General features: G+C 46.6%; 2 protein-coding genes across 4 annotated transcripts in view; both read left to right on the plus strand.

The window, feature by feature from the left end:
- ascc3 (activating signal cointegrator 1 complex subunit 3) overlaps positions 1 to 8,821 on the plus strand; it is a 99,570-nt gene extending 90,749 nt beyond the window's left edge. For all 3 annotated transcript variants that reach the window (XM_060065226.1, XM_060065224.1, XM_060065225.1), the window contains exons 38-42: positions 2,397 to 2,548; positions 3,364 to 3,514; positions 4,993 to 5,250; positions 6,660 to 6,835; positions 7,279 to 8,821. In XM_060065226.1, coding sequence (XP_059921209.1) covers positions 2,397 to 2,548; positions 3,364 to 3,514; positions 4,993 to 5,250; positions 6,660 to 6,835; positions 7,279 to 7,411 — 870 coding nt within the window. In that variant the 3' untranslated portion in view covers positions 7,412 to 8,821. The remainder of the gene's footprint in view (positions 1 to 2,396; positions 2,549 to 3,363; positions 3,515 to 4,992; positions 5,251 to 6,659; positions 6,836 to 7,278) is intronic.
- Positions 8,822 to 9,601: 780 nt separating this feature from the next.
- sim1a (SIM bHLH transcription factor 1a) lies at positions 9,602 to 24,201 on the plus strand. The gene is made up of 12 exons (XM_060065318.1): positions 9,602 to 9,822; positions 10,125 to 10,648; positions 14,506 to 14,582; positions 15,643 to 15,732; positions 15,855 to 15,963; positions 16,079 to 16,164; positions 16,519 to 16,718; positions 17,341 to 17,447; positions 18,352 to 18,499; positions 21,261 to 21,438; positions 21,583 to 21,985; positions 22,346 to 24,201. The coding sequence occupies exons 2-12, from the start codon at positions 10,474 to 10,476 to the stop codon at positions 23,053 to 23,055; spliced, it is 2,283 nt and encodes a 760-aa protein (XP_059921301.1). The 5' UTR covers positions 9,602 to 9,822; positions 10,125 to 10,473; the 3' UTR covers positions 23,056 to 24,201.
- The last annotated feature ends 477 nt before the right edge of the window (positions 24,202 to 24,678 follow it).

The raw sequence follows: 24,678 nt of genomic DNA on the forward strand, positions 1-24,678 counted from the left end.
CTCTTTGGTGTGATCTGTTGCTCTGTTTGAGAACAGCAAGACCGGCAGGCGCTCAGAAGGTAGAGCGGGTTGTCTGTCAACCGAAAGGCCGCTGGCTTGATCCCCGCCTTCGGTGTACGCATGTGTGTACGACTGGGTGAACGTGAGGCCACTACTTGTAAAGCTCTTTGTGTGGCCAGGTTGGAAAAGCGCTTTATGAATGCAGTGCATCTTCCGCGTCTCAGCGGTTGGCGACGTAAACAATGTAGCTATTGTGAGTAGTCACGTATGGTGCTCCTTACTAAATGTGGCGCCAGCACTGTAGGACTGAGGTACAAATAACAAATATATCTCAGTCAGAGGCAGTAGACCCAAACTTCCTTTGCGAAAACATTTTCTTAAACCCCCAGCCAGTCATGAAACCTGGACTTCATATAATTTATTAAGGAAAAGAAAGAAGAAAACAATGATAAGAATTCTGTGTCAATTTACATCAACTGAAATATCCGCTTTATGTAAGCGATGGGCATTAAGACTTTGAATCTAAGACAGTAATTAAGTCTGGATGTAATGGCTACACTTGCAATCGTAGACCCATAACACAGGGTTAATCACCATAACGCAGTGTCATGGCAGCAACAAGAAATGTACTGGCTGGGAACAGAAAGAAGGAAGGACTTGTATTGGATGTGACTCATACTATCGGAGCCTCATTAGTGAAACTACATCCCAAAATCTCTTGGCCACATTATCTTTATAGCTAATGAAAAGCCACAGGTTGTGTGCAGTGATGTGTGTTCTGCAAACTGCAGACAGCTGGTTGTGAAGAGAAACCAAGATCCCCCCTTAATTACCCTCAGCGGTCAGTTATTCCTCCCCTTTTATGCATCCTAACCCCTATTGTCGTTAATGCAAAACAAGGAACTTAGAGGTTTTTAGTTTGACTCCAAGAACCGATTTATATTAACGTTTTGTGCATGAATTTTTTCAGTGTACTAATCAAATCATTTTTTATCCGAAATAGACTTAACAATGTTAAAAGTTGGATAGAAAATCTGCACGGCAGGTTTTCCTATGTTTTGACTTTACTTCCAACCGGATTCGACAAGAGCAAGACTGTCGCTGTGATTGGCTTGAGTCATTATTTTTTTTAACAGCATAAGGCCGATGCCATATTCGTAAAATCCAATGCTGCCCAGCAAAGGCCAGGTGGATATTCATTGCTCAACACAAACTTGAATATTAGGATGCTCTCACAAGGCTTACCACATGATGAACGACACAAAAAGAACACGCCATTCTGATGCTTTTACAGATTTACGAATGAACTGAATGATCTCCCCTCTTGTCTCTCTTTACGGCCCCTCCCCTCCCAGCTCCACGATGAAGTCTCCCATGTGCTGCCACCCATTTGCTCAAGCGGCTACTGTGAAATGTTAATCGCTCCCTTAATTTGTGGCGCATTAGCATTTTGATTAACTTCCCCGGACGTCGTGGCTGCTCCCCAGGCGCCTTTTTAGCCATAGTGACTTTCACCGGGATGACTTTTGGATTAATTAAGTGTGTTGGAGTGCAGCTGTGTTGTGCAAACTTAATTCACACTGAAAGGGAGGGGAAGGTGATCTGGATCAAGCAGGAGGATGTCCTCTTGATAACGGTGTAGATCATCTCAGACATGCGTACAGGCATGTAGGCGGGAGGGGGTCAATGTTCGACCCCCGTGCGAATGGAATCATTGATAAAGCATGAGCTGTTGCGCTACTGTTTAAGTAAAAAAACAGTCCAACCTGTTTGGACGGCGTCTTCAAAAACATGAATTCCCAGATAGAGATGTGAAGAAAATCTGGGCTGGCTGCTGTCACAATTCAGATGATGCTTATTATTCACGCCGGTGGCTCATTTCCACAGACCCATAAAGTATTCTGTGATGACATTACCATATCCGTGCTGGCAGGCTCAGCCATTTCCACCCCCTCATATACAGCCTGCAACCGGCTACCGCGATTGGTGCACAGTCGTACAAGTGTACGAGCACAAAGCCATCAAATTCGGACGGATCAAATCCCCTTCCTCCTACGCCTTGTCCCACGCAGGCTTCCTGTTTGACTTGGATCTACGTCCCGCCGGGGAAGCGACCTCGGCTTCATCGTGGCTGTGAATGCCATTTCACATTGTGTTGGATAAGAGACGACCAACACTCCCCGACGTCTTTTAGGCATGTTGTAACAATATCGGAATCGCTCCTGTATTATGTTAACTCAATGAGAAGAAACGGACGAAAACGGTGGCGATGTTCCTCGGTCACGCTCCCCTTTTTTTCAATCTTTATTTCATCGACATGTACAATTGATTCCCGCCTCTCGTTGAACCAAATGCCTGAAAGCCTCCGTTAAGAATCCCCGCTCTGGTGTTTTCAGGCTATGCTGGACGTGGCTGCCAACGAGGGCTGGCTGGTGACGGCGCTCAGCATCTGCAACCTGGTCCAGATGATCATCCAGGGGCGCTGGCTGCAGGACTCCTCCCTGCTGACGCTGCCATGCATAGAACAACAGGACCTCCACCTGTTCAGGTAAACATCCCCTCCCCCCCCCCCCCCCCCCCCCCCCCCCAGCCACGCAAACACAACAGCTGCGGCCCCTGGATCAGCTTGGCGTCACTCACAGCTCCAGAGCATGAAGGTCTGCCCCTCCGCATAGTCAAACAAGGGGCGGTCGCAGACGGAGGGTTAATGTAAGCTGTTGTGCGGCGGGGCTTGGCAAGTGCCTGCCCACACCCTTGTGATTGTCTGATTAGCAGCGCTGTATGGCGCGGCTTGCATTACCCATACTGAACTATGGGAAGTCAGCAAACATTATTATTATCACATGCGCCACCGGCCAGTGTCTGAAAACCTTCTCACCCCTACCTCCTCCCCCACCACACAAACACACACGCACACACACATACACAAACACGGAAGCACACGTGTACACACACACACACACACACACACACACACACACACACACACACACACACACAGGAGCACATGCATACACACAGAAGCACACGCACAACCAAACATGGAAGCACGCACATTAACACACACACACACACGCATAGAAGCACACACACACTGACTTGAGTGAGCGTTCTCGAAGGCAATCTGGAATAGGTTTTCCGTGCACACGCCGTATGAATTTCCAAGCCGGTGTCCTGCGGTGACGAATAATTTTGTGCAAACTCAATAAGAATGCTAAGAGAGGGATGAGGGAGGACGGTCGCCGTGGCGATGGCCAGCAGGGAGCTCTGGCATCACGTGACCAATCCCCCCCACCCCCCTGACCCCCACCTCCCCCCACACACACACACACACACACACACTCTTTCATTTCTCTTTCGCAGGAAAGGGGCAAACCGAAACAAGAGGGGCGGGGCCAGTGGATTCCAGGGACCAATAGAAGGGCTGCCTGAGCTCATTGCCGCCTGTGAGGGAAAGGAGAGTGCGTTTGCTGCCATTGTGGGCCAGGAGCTCAACGCGTCGCAGATGTCCCAGGTACCAATGGGTGATGTTATGTCCGCACTATAAATCTGTGAAGATGGCTGTTCATCTCCCTTACGTTCCTATTTCCCATTGCATTTCACTAGCATGCTTCATTCACGCCTCGTCTCTGGAGTTGTGATTGTGGTTCTGTATAAGTGTGTGAACGTGCATACAGCCCCCGTACCTGACACACAACGTCCCGACCGGGGCTCCCGTTCTAGTCTTCGTAGACACTTCGTTCCACCATCACTGGCCCGCTGACGGGGATTTCATCCCTCCAATCTAAGAGCTAATTGTGGCTCTAATGAGAGTGTCTGGACACCATTGCAGGGTCTCTTTGGCCTTGCCCAATCAGTGCCCCCCCCCCTCCCTCCCTCCCTCTCCTCTCCTTTGCCCCCCCGCTACAGATACTGTGGACTCTCTAATTAAATAATTAGATGTGCAGCAGTGTTCCTGCCTTGATTCTCTCGGGGAGAGTAATCCTCGCATAAATAGCTTTTGCCGGGTGAATCAGAAAGGCTTTTCTCTCTTACATACGCGCACACACACACGCACGCACGCACGCACGCACGCACGCACGCACGCACGCACGCACGCACGCACAGACAGAAACACAGCCTTTTCGACACGCTCGCACACACTGATCTGATCTGTGCTTCCTCAGTGTGTCTCTTGCTGTCCGTTCTTATCTGCTCCTCCTTTACCGCTCTCTTTTTGATATGCTTTATGTCTCCTTTTGGATTTGCCTTTGGAACCCAGTGTTAAATTCACCATGAGAACACTTAAGAGGCGCCTGACACCCAGGTGTAATGCATGTTTGAATGAATCAAGCTTTTGTCAAACAAGAGAGACTTAGCTGATGGATCTGTCCATCTTACACGGGGCTCCCACTTAAATCCCATATTTTCTCTCTCTCTATTTCTCTTTATCTCTCTTTCTCTCTCTACTCTTTATCTCTCTCTCCCCTCTTTATCTCTCTCTCTCTCTATCTCTTTCACTCTCTCTCCTCTTTATCTCTCTCCCTTTCTCTCTCTCCACTGAATCTCTCTCTTCTCTTTATTTCTCGCTCTCTTCCTTTTTTTCTCTCTCTCCTCTTTATCTCTTTCTTTCTCTTCTCTTTATCTCTCGCTCTCGTCCTCTTATCTCTTTCTCCTCTTTATCTCTTTCTCCTCTTTCTATCGCTCACTCTCGCTCTCTCTATCTCTCTCTCTCTCTCTCTCTCTCTCTCTCTCTCTCTCTCTCTCTCTCTCTCTCTCTCGCGCTCTCTCACTCTCTTTCTCTCCCCCCTTCTCTCTGTCAAACCATGCCAAAAAAAATGTCCTACTACTTCTGCTCCTTTATTTTCTTATTATCTTCCCATCATTTAAATCTTTCCTCTCCCTCCTTTCTCTCTGTATCTGTGTCGCTCTCCACTCATATCTCGGTGTCTTCCCCTCAACCCTTCCTTCTCTCCCTTCTCCAACCCTTGGCCTCCCCCACCACCACCACAGGCCTGGACCTACCTCAGCCACCTGCCCGTGGTGGAGGTGCGTCTGAGCGTGAAGGGCTGGTGGGAGGAGTGCCAGCAGCAGACGGAGCGCCCGGTCCCGGCGCCCGGTGGCGGCGGCGGTGGCGGCGGCGGTGGCGGTGGCGGCGGCGGCGGAGGCGGAGGAGGCTTCCGGGACAAGCAGGCCTGGCTGGGCGTCCACGCCGACCAGGAGTACGTGCTGCAGATCAACCTGAGGCGCGTCAACACGGGCCAGCAGAGGGTGAGTGGAGCACCAGCCCATGGGCCTCACACACTAGTCTCTACACCGTAGGGCAGACCATAGGCCGGGGACGTTAAGAGGCTGAGGCTAATCACAACCACGCTCCGCTCCGATGAGAACCTTCCTCGTCTTGGAGATAATAAGCAGAAGTTATTTTACCTTATCATGGTGTCTATAGCCAACAAAAAATGAACTAGAGAACCTTGCTTTAGATCAGGGGTGTCAAACTCATTTTAGCTCAGGGGCCACATGGAGGATAATCTATTTACTAAGTGGGCCGGACCGGTAAATATATGGCATAATTATGTAAAATTAAACATGCTGTGAGCACACCAAACACAGGTTTCCCATTTACTTCCGTGAATAAAAAGGACGATGACCATTTTTCTTGGAAAACTCTGCACTCTGTGTCCACTTTTCGTCTTTTTGACAGAGGCATTTTGGGGCAATGAGAGTGCCAAAGCGCATAATGTTGAAAATATAAGGCAGAACGACAAGGTAGCTCCGGGCTAGCTGCACAACCTGTTTATACTTGCTCCCTGCTCAGCCCCGGTATAAAGTTTGCTTGCTTAACATAATTGCTATTGCGACTTCTAGTGGACACATTAAGAACAGCAGTTTCTTTCATTGAAAAATAGCAGATCATTTTACGTTACATTCCAAAGCGACTTCCAGTTACACACAATTGTCCAGTAGTTCAATGTACAACAAATTAATCAGTGCCAGTCAATGCAATCCATGTAATGCTAGGAAGGATTTGTATAAAAAAAAAGTATAATTCTTTTTTTTTTTTTTTTTTTTTTTACAATACTGTATTTCACAAAATCATCTCGCGGACCGGATTAGACCCGTTCGCGGGCCTGATCCGGCCCGCGGGCCGTACGTTTAACACCCCTGCTTTAGTTGATTCATACGGCTATGTCAAGTTTTTGTGTTGGTCTAAGCTAGCTTGTGCACTACATTTAACTTTTTTGGAAGATTTGATGGTTCTTAGCCTCACAGTACTACTGGATTAAGATAAGATAAGAACTTTATTTCATCCCATGCATGGGAAATTAACTTGTTACAACAGCCCATGGAATCTAAAGTATGCAATAATAAAATAAAAAGTATAAAGTATCCAACAATCATACATCCATAAGATAATACAAAATAAAATAAATTCAATAAATATAAATAAATCACACAGTGATTATAATGTCATGCCATAAGGGCAAAAACTGCACACGCCCCATGGTGCCTCACTACAGAAAGAGAGATAAAGAGGAGAAAGAGCGATAAGAGGACGAGAGCGAGAGATAAAGAGAAGAGAAAGAATTAATGTTTGCTCAAGGAATAAATGCCAGTCTAAATGTGCGACCCGCCAGCGTGTGTGTGTCTGAGTGTTGCTCTGTGGGATGCCCCTCCAGAGGAAGCAGGACAGTAAGGCCCAGGCCCCCCGCTTCCCCAAGAACAAGGACGAGGGCTGGTTCCTGGTGCTGGGCGAGGTGGAGCGCCGGGAGCTGCTGGCCATCAAGCGGGTGGGCTTCCTCCGCAACCACAACACCGTCTCGGTGGCCTTCTACACGCCGGAGAAGACCGGGAAGTAAGCAAACTCCCCCAATACTCAGGGTTCTGATCCGGCACATTCACTCACCTGGGCTTCTGGTTTCATTGATGGACCATACCTAGGGTGAAAGGTCACACGGGAAAAACGGAAACAATTTGGTTTTTATGGTTGATCAGATGAATGCAGGTGTTACTTGAATCAAATCTCAACAATAGAAAGTTGAAAGCCGGGCGGTTGCACCTACCTCATGTGCGTATTGTTATTGTTAAAACCATTTCAAAGCCGTATGCAGCCCCGAAAAACAAGCGCTCCCAAAGGTCCACACAAAGCATGTGTTGGAAGCGCCGGAGTCGTTTGGCGACACTGCTCTGTGTGATGGGGGTCCCTGCTACTGTGTTTGTGGCTGGGCCCCTGCCCTGTGTGACGGGGGGGGCCCCAGCTCCCGCACAGCGCTGACGGTTGTCCCGTTGCGTCCGCAGGTGCATCTACACTCTGTACCTGATGAGCGACAGCTACCTGGGTCTGGACCAGCAGTACGACATCCACCTCAACGTGACGCCGCCCAGCATCGCCGCCCAGGTCAACACAGAGGTCACCGACGCCACCATGTAATCCAGCCTTCAGTGAGACGACCCGCGGACCACGACGGCAAGCTGTGCTTCAGCCACAGCCCCCCGGAGCACCCGGCTGCCCAGTTGCCCGGCTCGTTGGCTTGCTGACGGCCTGGCGGACTTTGGAAGGATCTTCAGCGAACGACTGTATTTGACAATAGTGCCAGAACTTACGTGGAAATGCCCAAGGAGGGTACACTGACCTGACAAGGTTACCAAAGACCAAGCTCAAACGAAGCATCTCTGCCAAGGGGGATTGCATTTGACGTTTATGATTGGCTCGAATTAAGGGAACGCGTTTTCTTGTTGTTTTCATTGCGTTTCGTTTGTTTGCCAATCAGCCGCTGTCATTGCAGTAGGAGAAGGTTATGTTTTACCCAGAGAGCATTATTCTTCCTCTTTAAAAGCAACCTGGGAGCTGTTAAGTATATCAGTATGATAACACAAGCGTACCAACATGCAGTTTTGCTCGAGCGCAGACAAGATGCTTTTCTGTTTAATAACTAAATAAATGGCTATTAACTGAATAGATGGCTTGTTTGTCACAACCGGTCATCGCCATAAAAACCCAATAAACATTGTTTGCTGTTTTGGATTGCTTCAATTCAGTTTTTTCTGGAGTTAAATAGTCTGCTGGGGAATCTTTAAGACAAGCAACAAGTTTGATTTACTTCTTGAGAATCTGAGAAAACAGCCAGATGGTTTTACAGGGAAAACAAAACTGGAGTATAAAATGAGGCTGTGGAAGTAGTTGACAAGACTTTGTTTAAGTTCCCAGAGTGGGAATATCTAGCAGGTGTGCAGAATGCTTAGCCGGTTGCGGGGGCTTCACTTAGAAATGTCCAAACTGTCAAACTATCAGTTGAAGAATATATCTGCTACCCTAACCCAGTCCAGAACCTACAGGGGGCCTTAGAAAGACTCAAACCACATCCATCACCAAAGTAAAACATATGAAGTAAAACGTTAGCATTTGATTTCTGGATTTTTGACAACTGAACGGTCATTTGCTTCTTGTGGTTGAAAGAACTTTAAAAAAAAATAAAAAATTGTTGAGAAAATAAAATTTCTAAAAAAATGTGGCTAATTATTTCTCATGCCAAAACAAATCAAGCATAGATGATGATTATGCTTCAGTTTGTTGTTTGAGTCGCGTCTTTGCAAATCTTCACGCCTTGACATGCAACTATTGACTGTTTCTCCTCGGCACAGCTGTGCCTAGGCGCTCGACATGTGGGCTGCTGGCTGCCCTATAACCCGCAACCTCCTGCAGGATATTCGCATTGGCACCGATACGGTCAAAGTCTGGCAATCTTTTTTTTTATATTCCTTGTATTTGCGCCACATAATGGATAATCCATGCTCTCATTAGCTGTCACGATTTCCCTAATAAACATATTTCTGAACCCTGCCGTATTTTTGCGTTTATCTTTCTAATATTGCATTTGCTTTCAAAAAGCGTTCACAATATTGCAGGAATAATCTATCATTTATCCTATATGAAGGTCGACTTAACTTAATTAAGAATGTTAATGTCAAAAGGGTTCGATTAGCGTCAAGTTACGTGGTGATACTCGTTTAGACCTGTTCCGTGAACATGATTCTTGGGTGGAATTGTTTGTAGCCGGGAATATGCGTCTATAAAATACACAATATCAGATTAATCTGTCTGTCTTTGAATGTTTCGTGGTAGTAAACATTATTTGTGACATCAAGTGCATGTCCCAAGAAAATAGCGTATGAACTATAACATCTACAGAACTGAAGTTTCATATTGAGCCTAGTAGGGCCGAGACAGCAGCAGCATTCCGTTTGCTTGTTGGCCGCACAGTGGACAGACAGCCAATATAGGCTGAGCAAGGATTCCCAATTGCACCGTTATCCTGGTCCACCTCATCGCAATGTCCGGTCTTACTTCAATGAGTTGATTTTCCCCGAAAATAAGCGAAAACTACAAGGACGTGACAATAATTACATAAACGACCAGCAGAATAAATATGGTGTTTGTAACAATATTTTAACATGCGAACAAAAAAAAATCTAACGTTTTTTTTTTTTAAAGTCCCTCCTCTCTCTCGCCTATAACGCTTAGTTGGACCACCTCGTGCCAGGCGAACCGCCGTGGATGTGAACGCCCAGAACGAGGTTAGGGCAACAGTCCAAGAAGCTCACATTGTCCAATGAGGTTCCAGACTGCTGGTAAACTGGTAGAGGTGGGCGGGTCCTGGGCTGTGCTTGGGGAAAGAGGGAACCGTGAGTAGATGTGCGTGGAGGCGTTAGAAACCCAGCGCATCCATGTAGCATAACAGAGATCTGATAGAATTAAAGCCTCACTTTGTTCCGACGAGAGAATTTACACACGGACACCAAATGCACGCCTGCTACAAGCTGTTGATTCGCAACCATCGGATGGTAAGTCTGACAGCTCCCTTGTGAACGACGTGCATTGCGAATGGGACAGTGTTTATTGTTTTGCTATAAAGGATTAAAAAAAAATTATCAGGAAAAATTGCTTGTTATATCTTTTGAATTTCTAGATTATGCTCAAGATCATGTCTGGGCCCCTCGCACAAGTGTTTGTCAGCAGACACAACAGTGATTTATTTCAATAGCCATTACATATAGCAAATTTAGCAATACAACCCTATATCACTAAGCTGGAAACGACCTGAGTATGCTACTCAAATGTTGTGCCCTGTCTGTTTTTCGCTCAGGTAAATGTGCAGAAGAAATCCAATCTCTGAAGTCGACATCGAGGATGGACCCGGGTGTGTGAACCCCATGGCTGGCAACAACTTCATATCCAGCCTTACAAATCGGAATCTATTTACCTCTTCATCGACGCTTGGTAGCCTGGAAATATGGGAATGTGACTTTGTGGATTTAGTTGGGATAGAGCCGCATTGCTATTTATACGAGACACCAGAGCGTGCGGTTGGAAGCGCGTCCACATAGACACACGAAGGACTGACAACTTATGAAATGGTCTAGTAGGCCTATCTGAGCGCTGCACCAGTCCACTGATTATACTCTCAAGGGGAGTCAAAGTTACTGTTTTTTAAAATGAAGGAAAAATCTAAAAATGCTGCCCGGACTCGACGCGAGAAGGAGAACAGTGAATTTTATGAACTGGCCAAACTTCTGCCCTTGCCCTCTGCCATCACCTCGCAGCTCGATAAAGCCTCCATCATCAGGCTCACCACTAGCTATCTCAAAATGAGAATTGTATTTCCCGAAGGTAAGAATAATTTATTATTCTGTTTGTTACGTCTTAATTACAATTATTTATATTTGTTCTTTGTGTTATTATTATTATTATTATTATTATTATTATTATTATTATTATTATTATTATTATGATTATTATACTATTATTACTACTTCAAAATTGTTATTGTTTATTTAATCTAATTATATCAAATAATACTACGTCAGAAGAACATTGATTTGGAGGGTGATCATTTAAATATTGAGTTATAATATGCGTTGTGATGCATTGTTTGTTTTTTTTGCCCCCCAGAGCATGTTGCTTTAATGTAACTTTATGATATAATATGATGAGAAAAATAGGTTATAATTTTCTAATAGGGCAATTTAGGATCTGAGTGGCCGTTTCATTCCCTTCTTGATATACCACTTGTTAGACGCATTTAGGCCTCGTTTCAACCCACTGGTCCTGTCTCATTGTATGCATAAAATAATATACTCAGGACTATAGGCCTTAATGTTTTGTTTGAATATATATATATTGTTAGTCTCACAGAGACTAACAACATATTTTCCTATTCTTTTTTCTACATAATTTGTATTATCTTACCACCTGTTTCAATATCTTAGTAAAGCTCGCGCTAAAATTACAGAAACACAGAGGGTAAAAGGTTTGATTGAATTATTTATCTAAGCATTAGCATTTTCTTTGTTTGTTTGTATTAGAATCTCATATATTGTCTTCTAGGTAGGCCTGCGTTGCAATAAGGAACCGCCATTCTCCAGGAATATCCCCCAGCTACTCTTACTTTGAAAACACTCACTAGTCTATTAGTTCCCTTCCCGCCACTGTTATTCATCTCTTCATAGCCAGGCGACATGATGCTGCACTCGGAAGACGATTAGCTGATATTTTGCCGCCATCCTCACCGGTCTCCACGGAGCCCCTTGTCTAGGCCTACGTGACCATCGCGAGGCGACGACAATTAGCGCTGCCGCGTCACAATATCCATCTGCACGTGACGTCTGATCTCGTTCACTGCAGCAACTGGCGCCCTTAGTAAAAGAAAACCGCATGAAATAATAGACGATAACAAAAATACAAGAGAAGATATGGTTTCAGCATTTGGGCATGGTTCCGGTCCTTGTGTGTGTGTGTGTGTGTGTGTGTGTGTGTGTGTGTGTGTGTGTGTGTGTGTGTGTGTGTGTGTGTGTGTGTGTGTGTGTGTGTGTGTGTGTGTGTGTGTGTGTGTGTGTGTGTGTGTGTGTGTGTGTGTGTGTGTGTGTGTGTGTGTGTGTGTGTGTGTGTGTGTGTGCGGGCGTGTGTGAGATGGTAGGCCTTAACTCGTGGTAGACCATACTCTCATGGTAGACCTACTCTCAGAGAAGGCCTACTCTCATGGTAGACCTACACCTACTATTTTACTGTATTCCCCACATACATTTTTCAGAACCTATTGGGGTTAAGACCGAATGGCAATGTTAGGTATTGGAAAGCAAATGGGCCTATAGCCTCATTATGTTGAGTGAAGAAAGTCTCATTGGAATAGGCCTCATCAAATCCAGAAGAAAGAAACTATAAGTGACGCGATAGAAAATACTTTAGGCCTACAAGGCTATGGACCACCTAGAGGCCTGAGTATAGGCCTCTATAGGCTCCACAAATGGCTCACAACTAGTTATATAAACACAGTTTCTACACCTAAATAATAATCTAGCATTGCGCAGTTGGTCACAGTGCAATGCACGACCGCAACAGCAATACCGATTTCTAGCTATGCGCACGCAAGTGGATCGATCAATAATTGAAATAACAATCATGTCAAGCTGTCCTCTGTTGGTGTAAAGACCGGGCTCCCGGGTGTTTAGGAGGGTGGGTCAGAAGTGTACGCAGGCCCACTAATGACTCGTCCTTATGAAGTGCGAATCCAGGGCAGTCCATGGTCGGTTGAACATGCATGCCTCTATGCGCCTGCTTAAAGTCAAGTCATGTCATTTCCCATGTAGGGCCTATTTATTCAACACAAGAGCTCATCTTATTTCAAATTAACAAATGACGAGAAAAAACGGTAATTAGGCTCATTTGGGTTTGTAGCAGTATGATGGAGGACAAAATATTTTATATTGCGCTAAACTTAACTCAAATAATGATTGAAGAGGGATATTTAATTAACGTTTAAGTCAGGAAATAGGCGCATGCAATAGTGCTCGGCTGATGCATGCGTTTGAGTATAATTTCCCTTGTTTTCATATATTATTATAGGGTCAGAAATGCTCTTATCTATAGAGAAATATGTGTTTATAGAGACAGACAATTATTTATTTTTTAATCGAAAGTTTCTGTACGTGTGTGTGTGTGTGTGTGTGTGTGTGTGTGTGTGTGTGTGTGTGTGTGTGTGTGTGTGTGTGTGTGTGTGTGTGTGTGTGCGTGCGTGCGTGCGTGCGTGCGTGTGTGTGTGTGTGTGTGTGTGTGTGTGTGTGTGCGTATGTTTTGGCGGGCGTGTGAGTGTGTGCGTGTTTTTGTGTGTGTGTGTGTGTGTGTGTGTGTGTGTGTGTGTGTGTGTGTGTGTGTGTGTGTGTGTGTGTGTGTGTGTGTGTGTGTGTGTGTGCGCGCGCGCGCGCGCGTGCATGTGTGCGCTCATCTATATTCTAATGTGTGTGAGAACATGAAAGGTCGTTTCCATAACGCGTCGCCCTCGGACTACATAGGCAACTACAACATGTCTTTTTTTGTATGGCTGTAAGCTACTTTAGTCTATTCACTTTACAACACTTGAATCGGTGAGCTCGTCCTTAGATCTATTGCAGAGTAATACCCCTACACTTATTAGCCTACTCACCCCACTCCCGACTCAATTTTGTGATTATAGATGAGAGATTAATTCCCTGTGGTAGGTCAAGTGTGGCCGAGGCGGGCCAGTTCGGACTCCCACACAGATTAGAGCTCACAGCCCCGCGGACCAGGCCCTCCTCGGCGGGAGATTGGACGTGAACTCTGTAGTCCTGCAGCATATGTTGGCAGACCCACACCTCTGAACAAAATATACTCAATAATATCAAGACATTATTTTTATTACAGGCTTTAGACCTGTAGGTATCACGCACTGCATCTAAGTGTTATAATGAAACACGCTACAGCCGTTGTATAATTGGTAAACAAATTACATGCATTTATGGATATTTTATAAATTATTAGGAATTGTATCTATGCTTGGAGAAGGTGGATATATTCTGCATCTTCGATAGTTTTTTTTATAAAGGCCCTATATGGAGCTTATTTTTTAGCTGTGATTACAATGTTATTTGATTGTTTGTGCAAATGCGAAGTCTATATTGCTTAATATTCAGATGAGAAACAGCTGTAGGCTACTGTGATCTTTGCGTGGCACATGTTTGTTTCCGAAGTCCAGGATTTGCATTTCAATCGGGGATCGGAGCTCAGGGACGGCTACTCTTATTTGTTGTGATGAGATGAGTTGGGTGTTTGTCCCGGGGAATTTAGATGCAGGCCTACAAATGTCCTGCCTGCGAACGGTCTCTGGAAAATAATGCTTCCAACGTTTGAGATTACCTAGGATTTTAATTTGATATAAGCTATAGATATTTTCCTTATGGTACATGCTATAGATTATTGTAACACCGAAATATATCATGCTCGTCCGTTCGTCTAATTTATACTGCAGGACTTTTGTCATTTTTTGTACACATTTATTTTATAATTCCATGGTAAATCAGGACCCAATGCTGTGGTTAGGCAAATCATAGATATAAATAGTATGTATCCCCCGTTGGTGTTTCGATTTAACCTCAATCCTATGCTACCGAATAATAAAACTCTGCATGTCAGTATGTAATGAACGGGCCTATTTCTTTTTATCTCTGTCCCAGGCCTTGGAGAGTCCTGGGGTCACGTGAGTCGTTCTCTCGACAACGTTGGACGGGAGTTGGGCTCGCATCTTTTACAGGCACGTGCTTATCCTCTGTAACACACCGTCTCTCTTAACTCCGGATGTGTTACATGAGCCATGAACTTCAACGGTTGGGCGCTGCCCAATTTGAGCCTGTTATCGTTCTGTTTTAAGGAAAAACAAATGTAACAACTATATAAATATTATATTACCATTATATTTTTAATTGTTTAAATTATAATAATTATAATGATAATAATAATACGGATAATCACCATCTTATTATTTATTTATTTTATTAATTGTAATAAAAAATATTGTATTAATATTATTATCATCATCTTTATCTTCATCATCATCCTCATCATCATCATCATCATTATTATTAGTAGTAGTAATATTAGTGTTAGTATTTGTCTCATTCTGCCATATTGGTTTATTTTGAACGCATATTTTAACGGGCGTTGATTCTCCGCCTGCTGCCGCCGCCTCCTGCTGCTCTCATTCATGTGGCTTTTACTCTGAAAGTAATAAGTTCAATGCATTCATAGTCACGCGCCGAGGCTGGCGGCTGTCCTCCAGGGCTCTGCGCTCCTCGCGGCTCCAGCATTATTGTAACAACATGGAGCCAGCGAGGAGCAGCATTACTGTTAAGACGACGTAATGTTAAAAGTACATTGGAATTATGTTCAGGGATATTTATTTTTGCAAAAAATATAGGTATTTCATGTTTATTATTTATATGATTACCATTATGAATATGACTTATGGTATTATTATCGTAGCCAATTATTATTATTATTATTATTCATATTAAACCGTTTTTATTAAAGTAACTGTCGGCAGTAGGCTATAGGCTATCTTAACGATACTAATGATAGGCTGTATATCAGGAATAATGAGATTGATTGATATCATAATAACCTGATTAAGTAGACTGCAACACCCTGATTAAGCATTCATTATCCGTCCTATATCTCAAATGTTTACATATTTTTTTCCCTGATTCTTATTCTAATTATATTTACAACAACAAAAAAACATTGACAGTAACGCACACAAAACACGCTGAAGTAAACCAAACCAATTCAGTGACGTTGTTTTCAACCCCCTTTAGACGCTGGACGGCTTTATCTTCGTCGTGGCTCCGGATGGTAAAATAATGTACATCTCTGAGACGGCGTCCGTCCACCTGGGCCTGTCGCAGGTACGGCGCCCACAGCACACTGGCCCCTCAATCGACCGACCACTCATAGGTCACACGTTAACAGGCCTTGTTGCCGCGTACAGCGTGATTCAATCAAATAAAGGGTGGGTTATGTTCAACAGGTAGAGTTGACGGGGAACAGCATCTACGAGTACATTCACCCGGCCGACCACGACGAGATGACCGCTGTCCTCACGGCCCACCAACCCTACCATTCGCACTTTGTTCAGGGTAAGGGCAACGTTGTAACACGGCCTGCAGTCGACAGGCCTACGTTGTACGTAACAGTTGGTCTAAATGTGGCTCCGTCTGTATAACCCCGTTATTGACTTTTTCCTCTCTCTAGAATATGAAATGGAGCGCTCTTTCTTCCTCAGAATGAAGTGTGTCCTCGCGAAGAGAAACGCTGGTCTCACCTGCGGGGGCTACAAGGTAACAATCATTGAAGTGACTTTGATAAAAAATGTATCATAACAATAATAACATAGGCTAATTACATATGATTTACATAATTTATGTGATGTCAACTTTGAAAATTCATATTCATAAATAACAATATTATTATGGTTATAATTGTTATTATCATCCCTTTTTAATTGTCAAAGCAGGTTTTAGCTATAAAAAAATGGCATTCAATATACATATATAATTGAGTAACTCAGCACTTCATTGAGTAGTGGACCACTATAGGACTGATCACAGACCCTGGTGCTGTAAAGACCTAGCACGTGGTGCCTATTTCAATAGCCCAACCCTGACCCTTGTATGTGTGGTTCTGTGCTTTAGGTGATCCACTGCAGCGGCTACCTGAAGATCCGCCAGTACAGCCTGGACATGTCTCCCTTCGACGGCTGCTACCAGAACGTGGGTCTGGTGGCGGTGGGTCACTCGCTGCCGCCCAGCGCGGTGACGGAGATCAAGCTCCACAGCAACATGTTCATGTTCCGCGCCAGCCTGGACATGAAGCTCATCTTCCTGGACTCACGGTACACTCGCTGCAGCCTTTGTGTGCGTGCGTGGGGCTGTGTTGGATGTGTGTGGTGGATTTCTGTGTGACTGTGTCAGTGGTTGGTGTGTGAGTGTGTGTGTGTGACAGGAGACAGGAGGAAGGCTGGTGTGTGTGTGTGTGTGTGTGTGTGTGTGTGTGTGTGTGTGTGTGTGTGTGTGTGTGTGTGTGTGTGTGTGTGTGTGTGTGTGTGTGTGTGTGTGTGTGTGTGTGTGTGTGTGTGTGTGCGTGGTTGGTTGTGTGTCTGAGAGACAGAGAGAGAAGCGAACAGACGGAGATGGAGCGATCGAATAAGAGAGAATGTGTGTCAGAGCGAGGGAGAGAGAGCGAGAAAGAAAAACAGAGAGAGAGAGAGAGCGAGAGAGAGAAACAGAGAGAGAGAGAGCGAGAGAGAGAAACAGAGAGAGAGCGAGAGAGAGGGAGCGAGAGAGAGAAACAGAGAGAGAGAGCAAGAGAGAGGCATGTCTCTCAGTGTTTACTTCATAAATGGCTTCATCGTGCATGCATAAACATACTCTTGTGCGTGTGTGTGATGCCCGCTACCGTGTTGATGGGTAAATAACAGGCTTCTCTGAGCCTCACTGCTGACACTGTGTTGACAGGGTGGCTGATCTGACGGGCTACGAACCACAGGATCTGATCGAGAACACTCTGTACCACCACGTCCACACCTGTGACTCCTTCCACCTGAGATGTGCACACCACTTGTGTGAGTTAGTGAGTCTGTTTCGTTCTCTCACCCTCCACCGTCTGGTAGAACACACAGTGGAAGAATAGCAGCCCTTGAAAAACACGATCAGTGGCGATAGCTTGCCGATGTGTCGGATGTGCTGTATCGTGAAAGTGAATTGTGTTTCTGTCGCCGTGTTTATGTGATTGTGAATTCAGCTTTTTTAGCTTTTCTTCACCATGTCATGGGGTTTCTAAATCGTGAATCTTGAAGCGACAAGTGAGTGGAAGGTGTTTTATTGTACGGGATTCCTTTGTTTCCCCTGCATATCATTTGAGGGTCCATTTGGCCATATTTTTATCTAGAAATATATGTATTTTGGTTGCTGACCGCTTTTACACATCAATGTGACACAATTGGTCCTTTAACTATATATTTGCATTTCAAAATGCTTTATTGTGTCGTTGAATTGTGTGAGTTAATGTTATTTGTTCCCAGTACCAAACAACCATGAATCAAATGCCTGAAAAGCACATTGCACTGATCAGTGTGCAATGCAATAGTAACACAGAGGAGGTGGCTTTGCAACTCTCTCTCTGATCAGCCACAGTCAGCCCATACATAAATTAATTTGCGTCCAAGTTAGAAGAACCATGTGTGTCTCTTTGTTAGCGTTGTGTTGTAGCTCAGTGTAATACACACCCATGTGTTTCTCTGTGTTTGAGCTCTCCCTTTAGAAATGTGTTGTAGCTCATGGTAATAAACACCCATGTGTTTCTCTGTGTTTGCTATCTCCCGTTAGCAATGTGTTGTAGCTCGGTGTCATAAACACCCATGTTTTTCTCTGTGTTGATATCTCGGTCGATATCTGCCTTTAATGTTGCACTGTAGAGTTGTCCCGTGTGTGTTTCTCTGTGTTTGACGTCTCTCCCCTTCTCCGCAGTGCTGGTCAAGGGTCAAGTGACCACCAAATACTACCGCTTCCTGGCCAAGCAGGGGGGCTGGGTGTGGGTGCAGAGCTACGCCACCATCGTGCACAACAGCCGCTCGTCAAGGCCCCACTGCATCGTGAGCGTCAACTACGTTCTCACGTGAGTGAAATTGCCATGCACACACACACACACGCGCACGCACACACCCAAACACACACATACTGCTGTTGTTTCTTCTGAGAAAAGTGAATGCAAACCAGGCGAGGGATAGTATGCTGGTTCTGTTGAGTGGCTGGAGTGATCAGTGATCTGTTATACAGAGTGAATGGAATACCACACATATACATTGAAGTTTATTATTTTTTGATTAAATTTGAGTTGTTTTGAATGGGTCAGGTGACCTAAACCGATGGACACTTTGGATCACATGACCACCTGAATGTGTTCTGTCATTGCCGGGCCAGGGGGGGATTATATCTCCACATCTCAGTGGGACTGTCATTTCCCTCTTTTTGATAAGATAATGAATATTAGCACTAGAGATTTCGGCATACCATCCCCTGTAAAAGCAATTAACTGGAGGTTAATTGGAAACGCGACATGTGTTTGTCAAAGCCCTGTTTTGGTGGATTCGCAGAAATGTCGAACACAGGATAGTTCGATTTTGCTCCGTGTTTTGAATGCATCTGATTCGTCTCGGGTCAAGTCGTTTCACCTGTTTATTACTGGTGGACCACTTTTATATTCCCCTCTCCTTTTCCCCTCCTTCCTCTCCAACAGACTTAGGGGAAACCAGAGACAAAATACAGATTTTTACAAATGGAACGGCCAACAGTGTGTAATGAAGAATGCTTAAATCCTGCTTTCATTTGATGGAAAACTTAGCCGGTCTCGTCTGTGCTACTACTCTACCCCTGACTGCTGCTGCGTCAACAGAGGAACTGTTGCATTAGCTGCTGCTGTGCCAGGGGAAGGCTTATGTTCAGCGCCAGTTTGTGTCGGCGGGCCTCAGGGTTGTTATTAGCAGACTTTGCGCTCATGTGTTGGCTGTTGTCTCGCGTCGGCCGGGCCAAGTAGGGCCCCAGTCACCTGGCAGAGTTTATCTAAGCACGGCTTCTCCGTGGGCGTGTGTGTAGACGAACCACAGAGAGCCACTTAGTCTGCCTTGCACTGATGTGGGATCTGCAGCCTCTTTACCCTACCCAAATAAGCTCCATTGGGATTCAATAAAGAAAAAGAAAAAAAGAACATATTGTACCTCCTCCCATTGTTCAGCGAATAAAACTGCATGAATACCAGAGATAATGGCTGGACATCAGCCAAGTACCAGCACAGTACAGGGGTGGACATTTATTTGCCTGCTGCACCATTATTTAATCACCTTCTGTGTGTTAAGCATATGTGCGACCCAGAGTGCTGAAATGAGTGAGGCCTTTTGGAAAGACTTCTGTGAAACACAAAGCAGATCTGCTGTGTTCAGACGCTCCTGGCAGAGTGTATGTTAACACACAACATCGACACTTTCCTCCCAAAAGTCAAAATCCATAGCGGTTATGATTTCAGAACGTTTTAATCGGTTGTTTGTATACGTTACCAGACTCTGTGGGCCCCAGTTTGGGTGAAAAGGAGTTCCTTTTTTAGCATTTTGGTTTTATCATATATTTTGAGCTTTATTATCTCTGTGGTCTCTCCAAACCAAAGCCATATCTCACTTCGTATATTATCACACATTATCAGGATGAAGAGACGTCTGCGTAAAACAATAGGGCCGGGTCAGACTCGGGCCGTGGTCCTGAGTGTTCGTGGTCCGCTCTGGTCTGCTCCGGTACCCCCCAACCCAACCCCCCACCCCCGGCTCCCCGGCTACCCAGGTGGGGGTGGACCCTTCACCCACGCATGACCCCCCGGTGTTTGGCTAGCACTGATAACCTCTTTATTTGCCTGGTCTGCGGTAGTGCCATAGCGCCATTGTCGGTTACAACATGACTGCCCTTAAGTAATTCTATGGCGTGCAGTGAGGCAGATACAGAACTCTCAGACATGTATTTAATTTACATTAGATAAAAACCGACCAATGGCCCAGCCATTGGTGGAACGCTAAACAGAACTGCAGAGTCTGGCGAAGGCTATTCAAAAGTGTCACGCAAATGTGATTCTTTGTGGTTGTGTGTGTGCGTGTGCGTGTGTGTCTGTGTGTATTTGCCGTTATAGAGAGAGAGAGGAGAGGGAGAGGGAGAAAGAGAGAGAGTGAGACTGTGTGTTTCCTTCAAAGCATGTGTGAGTCCATATGTGCATATACGGTTGCGAATGGGACAAATATGTATAAGCAAGACAGATCAGTATTTGTCCAAAGCAAACCCAGCTCAAGTTTCTCTCTTGTCTAAAAGTTGATTTGTCGGCCAAGGAAAGATCCATACAGAGCTTTACCCAGAAATCAATTCCCATCTTCCCAGTGCTGCGGTGGCCAAGGCAATCCTGGGGGCAAGATGTTTCTACACACAGCCCTTAATCTCCTTGTGTATTTGATTGGACAGCTTCTCTTCTGTAGTTTGTTTGTAAAAGGCCTTGCTACAATCCCCCTGGTGAACCAAGAATCTCAGCAGCCGGTCCACGCTTTAATTTCTTCCCCTCTTCTCTCCCACCCCTCCTTCCTCTTCCCGTTCACGCGCATGTCGCTCGCCTTCTAAGTGTGCCTCCGGTCTAATTGCTGAACGATGTTAATGGTTCTTTTCGCACCTAGCGGGAGAAAATTAGCGACCGACTCTAGGAACACAAGGGTTGTTTGCGGTCTTTAGTCAACAGTCCTACCGCGGAAGCCGGGGGTCTTCTCTTTGTGTAATTACGGAGCGTGGTTAATTCATGGGCCCCCGAGCTTGTGTGATGTGGTGTGTGGTCTTGACGGGATCGCTCTGCTTCTCAGGGAGACGGAGTACAAAGGCCTGCAGCTCTCTCTGGACCAGGTCTCTCCGAAGACCCCCTTCCCCTACAGCAGCATCGGCGGCGGCGGTGCCCCCAGCGCCCTCGCCGACCACCGCAGGACCCCCAAGGGCCGCGCGCCCCGTCCCAAGACCAAGGCCCGGCTCTCCCCCTACACGCAGGTAAACCCTCACCTCATCCTGGAGGTTATGGAAGCTTGTGGTTTGTCAATCTTTTCAAGTAAAATCACGACTCGACCCTCTGAAAACCAAACGTCAGGACGGAATAAATCGTTGCTTTATTCTCCTCATCCCATATCCCAGCAGTATGGCGGCTTCCAGACGGAGCGCTCCGAGTCGGACCAGGACAGCCCCTGGGGCGGCAGCCCTCTGACGGACTCCACCTCCCCGCATCTGCTGGAGCAGAGCGAGGGCTCGGAGAGCACCTGTGCCTACCGCCAGCTCCCGGACCCCCGCCCCGTCTGCTACGGCCTCCCCCTCTCCGAGGAGCACCACGCCGTCGCCAACGGCCACGCCCACAACCAGGGCTGCGAGAGGGGCCGCTGCGAGGCGGGACGCTACTTCCTGGGACCCCCGCCGCCGGCCGGAAGGGACGCGTGGTGGGGCTCCGCGCGCTCCATGGCCCCCACGCCGAAGGGCCCCTCCTTGGAGAACCCAGAGGGCTACGACGGCAGCATGCCGCACATCGCAGCCCTTCAAAACCTGCACGGTAAGAACCGCCGCCGCCATGTTAAGGCTTAGTTATTGTTGGACGTCGACGCAACGCAAAGACCATGCAGGCGCTTCAACACAGTTGTGAACCTGTTTTGGTTCTGCTTCGAGTTTTTAGTTAGCGGACGAATCACAGCCCTCGACACAAGGTTACAATTTTTGGGAGGCGCACGTCAGGCCCTTGTGGGGGAAGCAAGGAGGGTCCGCAACGACGTAATGGGTCCGTAAACCCCCTCGCGTTTTGTGGCGACGTCCAACCATAACAAAGCCTTTAGTTTGCCGGATAGACAAGCTCGGACTCTTGGTCCTGTGCACGGCCGTCAGTCTGACTGACCCCGCGATTGTATCCTCTCCGCAGGGCGAGGTCAGTGGGACGAGGACAGCGTGGGCAGCTCCCCGGACGGGGGCTCCGCCAGCGACTCGGGGGAGCGCTACCGCGGCGAGAGCTACCGCGCCAGCCCGCAGGAACCCAGCAAGATCGAGACCCTGATCCGAGCGACCCAGCAGATGATCAAAGAGGAGGAATGCCGGCTGCATCTGCGCAAGGGCCCCCACGACACGCCCCTCGGCCCCGCCAACGGCCTGCCCCGGGGCCAGTCCTGCTTCTCCCCTGAGTACCCTCAGGCGTCTCTGCCGCTGCAGGGCGTGGCGTGTCGCGGACTCAGCCCCGCCCAGAGCCCCGCCCCGCTGTCCAAGCTCAGCAGCCCCGGGTCGGAGCACCACTCGGCGGCCAATGACTACCTCCGGACGGACCTGTCGCCGCTCTCCGTGCCGCTGCACCACCCGATGGGCCGCGCCGCCGGGCCCTGCTCCGTCTCCCCCACCCCGGCCCCCGCCCTCTACCCCGCGCAGCCCCACGCCGCCTGCCCCTACCTGGACAAGCACGCGGCGTACTCCCTGAGCGGCTACGCCCTGGAGCACCTGTACGACTCGGACAGCCTGCGGGGCTACTACGGCGCCACGGCCACGGGCACCAGCCACTACGACGTGACCCCCCACCTGCGCATGCAGGCGGAGCAGAGCGTGGGACACAAGGCCACCTCCGTCATCATCACCAACAGCAGCTAACGGCAAGCTACACCCGTGTATACGGCCTGCTGCGTTGCGTTCAGGCGTTCACACCACATCCACTGCATCGCCAAGGAAGCGCCCGCGGAAGGTGTGCTGAGCCTCTACTGATTGCGGTTTGATTGGTTTGTGATCGAAGCGTCGGTTCCTCTTTGCACTATCAGAGAAAGACTTTTCAGTGATGAGGTTTACGCCACGTTTTAACTCCCCTGCAGGATGCGATGCTAGTCGATATCAGGTCCACGGTTGTATGCACTTAATGCAGAAGAAGCTACAGCATAGCAGCATAGACACTATACAGCCAACAATAAATATGCAAACCCCATTGAGTTTATATTATGGTTCCTCCGCCCACACCCGTCTTGTTCATAGCCTTTTGAAGGGCATAGGTACTGCTATCTAGGATATATGAGAATGTTCACCCACTGTGTGCGACTATACAGTATTGGTGAGTCTACAGTGTGGGACGTAAAGAGGGAGGGATGGTAAAGCAAATTCTAAATATGATGATGGAATCTGATTGAAGAGAAGATATTGATTGGCCACACAAGATGTCAGCCCTTCAGTCTGACTGCTATACTTATACTTGACAGGCCATACGCCGTCAACATGATTGCCTTCATGATGTTTGCTGTAATTGTTTCCGAGAGATTGTGGCCATGCATGTATATTAACACTGTCACAACATATTTAGCAATATGCAAGTGATCCCTTGAAAGCTGCAGAATGCATCTTAATTGTGTTTGTCTTGATGGATCTCTTCAAGGCTGATGTTGGATGTCACACACCATTGTGACGGCAACAGTTCATAACACCGGTATGGGAATACCATGTTCCCACCCCTCATTGGAACCTTTCTTTCCTTGGCGCATCAGATAAACCTATATTTATACAAGTTTGGATTTATTTTGTCTGAGCCAGATATGTGAGTCCTCTGTTGAGATTATTTATGATGTACTGTAAATATGCCCGGACAACACCTACATTAAACTACACGGGCAGAACTGTATTTATTAAATAAATGTTTGTTTATGATTATTGAAATATAGCTGCACTCAAATACAGTCCTACTACTTGTTTATGGAGTGTGTTTTTGACTGAAACAAATTCTAAAAGTGAAATAAAATAATGTGGTTTTTTTTCAAAGCAATGACTCGATATTTCTGTTCTACATCTCAAATCTTCTCTAAAGTCTGATATAAAAATGAACGCAAACAGGAAACACTTCTTTTTGCAATTGTTTTAAAATCACTGGGTTCATTGGGTGACCTATTTGTATTTTATTGGATTTTATCGTGCACATGAAATCTGGCCTGGGCACACTTGGTCCACTACAGCAAATAAAAGAACCAGAATGGAAATCGATACGCTAGAGTCTCCAATTAAGCCGAGGATTTGAGAGGCTGGAGAGGTCAGAGGCAACAGACACTCCTCCTCCTCCTCCTCCACCTCCTCTACCTGCACCTCCTCCACCTTCTCTAGTACCACCTCCTCCACCTCCACCTTCTCCTCCTCCACCTCCTCTTCCTCCACTTCCTCCTCCTCTTCCTCCACTTCCAGCTCCTCCAGTTTTACCTCCTTCTCCTCTCCCTCCTCCACTTCCACCTCCTCCTCCTCCAGCTC

Source organism: Gadus macrocephalus, chromosome 11, assembly GCF_031168955.1.
Source record: "Gadus macrocephalus chromosome 11, ASM3116895v1".
NCBI lineage: Eukaryota > Metazoa > Chordata > Actinopteri > Gadiformes > Gadidae > Gadus > Gadus macrocephalus.

Bases quoted from the DNA above. Each gene is read 5' to 3' on its own strand.
- sim1a (XM_060065318.1), top strand. From the start codon at position 10,474: ATGAAGGAAAAATCTAAAAATGCTGCCCGGACTCGACGCGAGAAGGAG. The intron at 14,583-15,642 runs GCACGTGCTTAT...AACCCCCTTTAG, and splicing joins TGGGCTCGCATCTTTTACAG to ACGCTGGACGGCTTTATCTT. The intron at 21,986-22,345 runs GTAAGAACCGCC...TCCTCTCCGCAG, and splicing joins AGCCCTTCAAAACCTGCACG to GGCGAGGTCAGTGGGACGAG.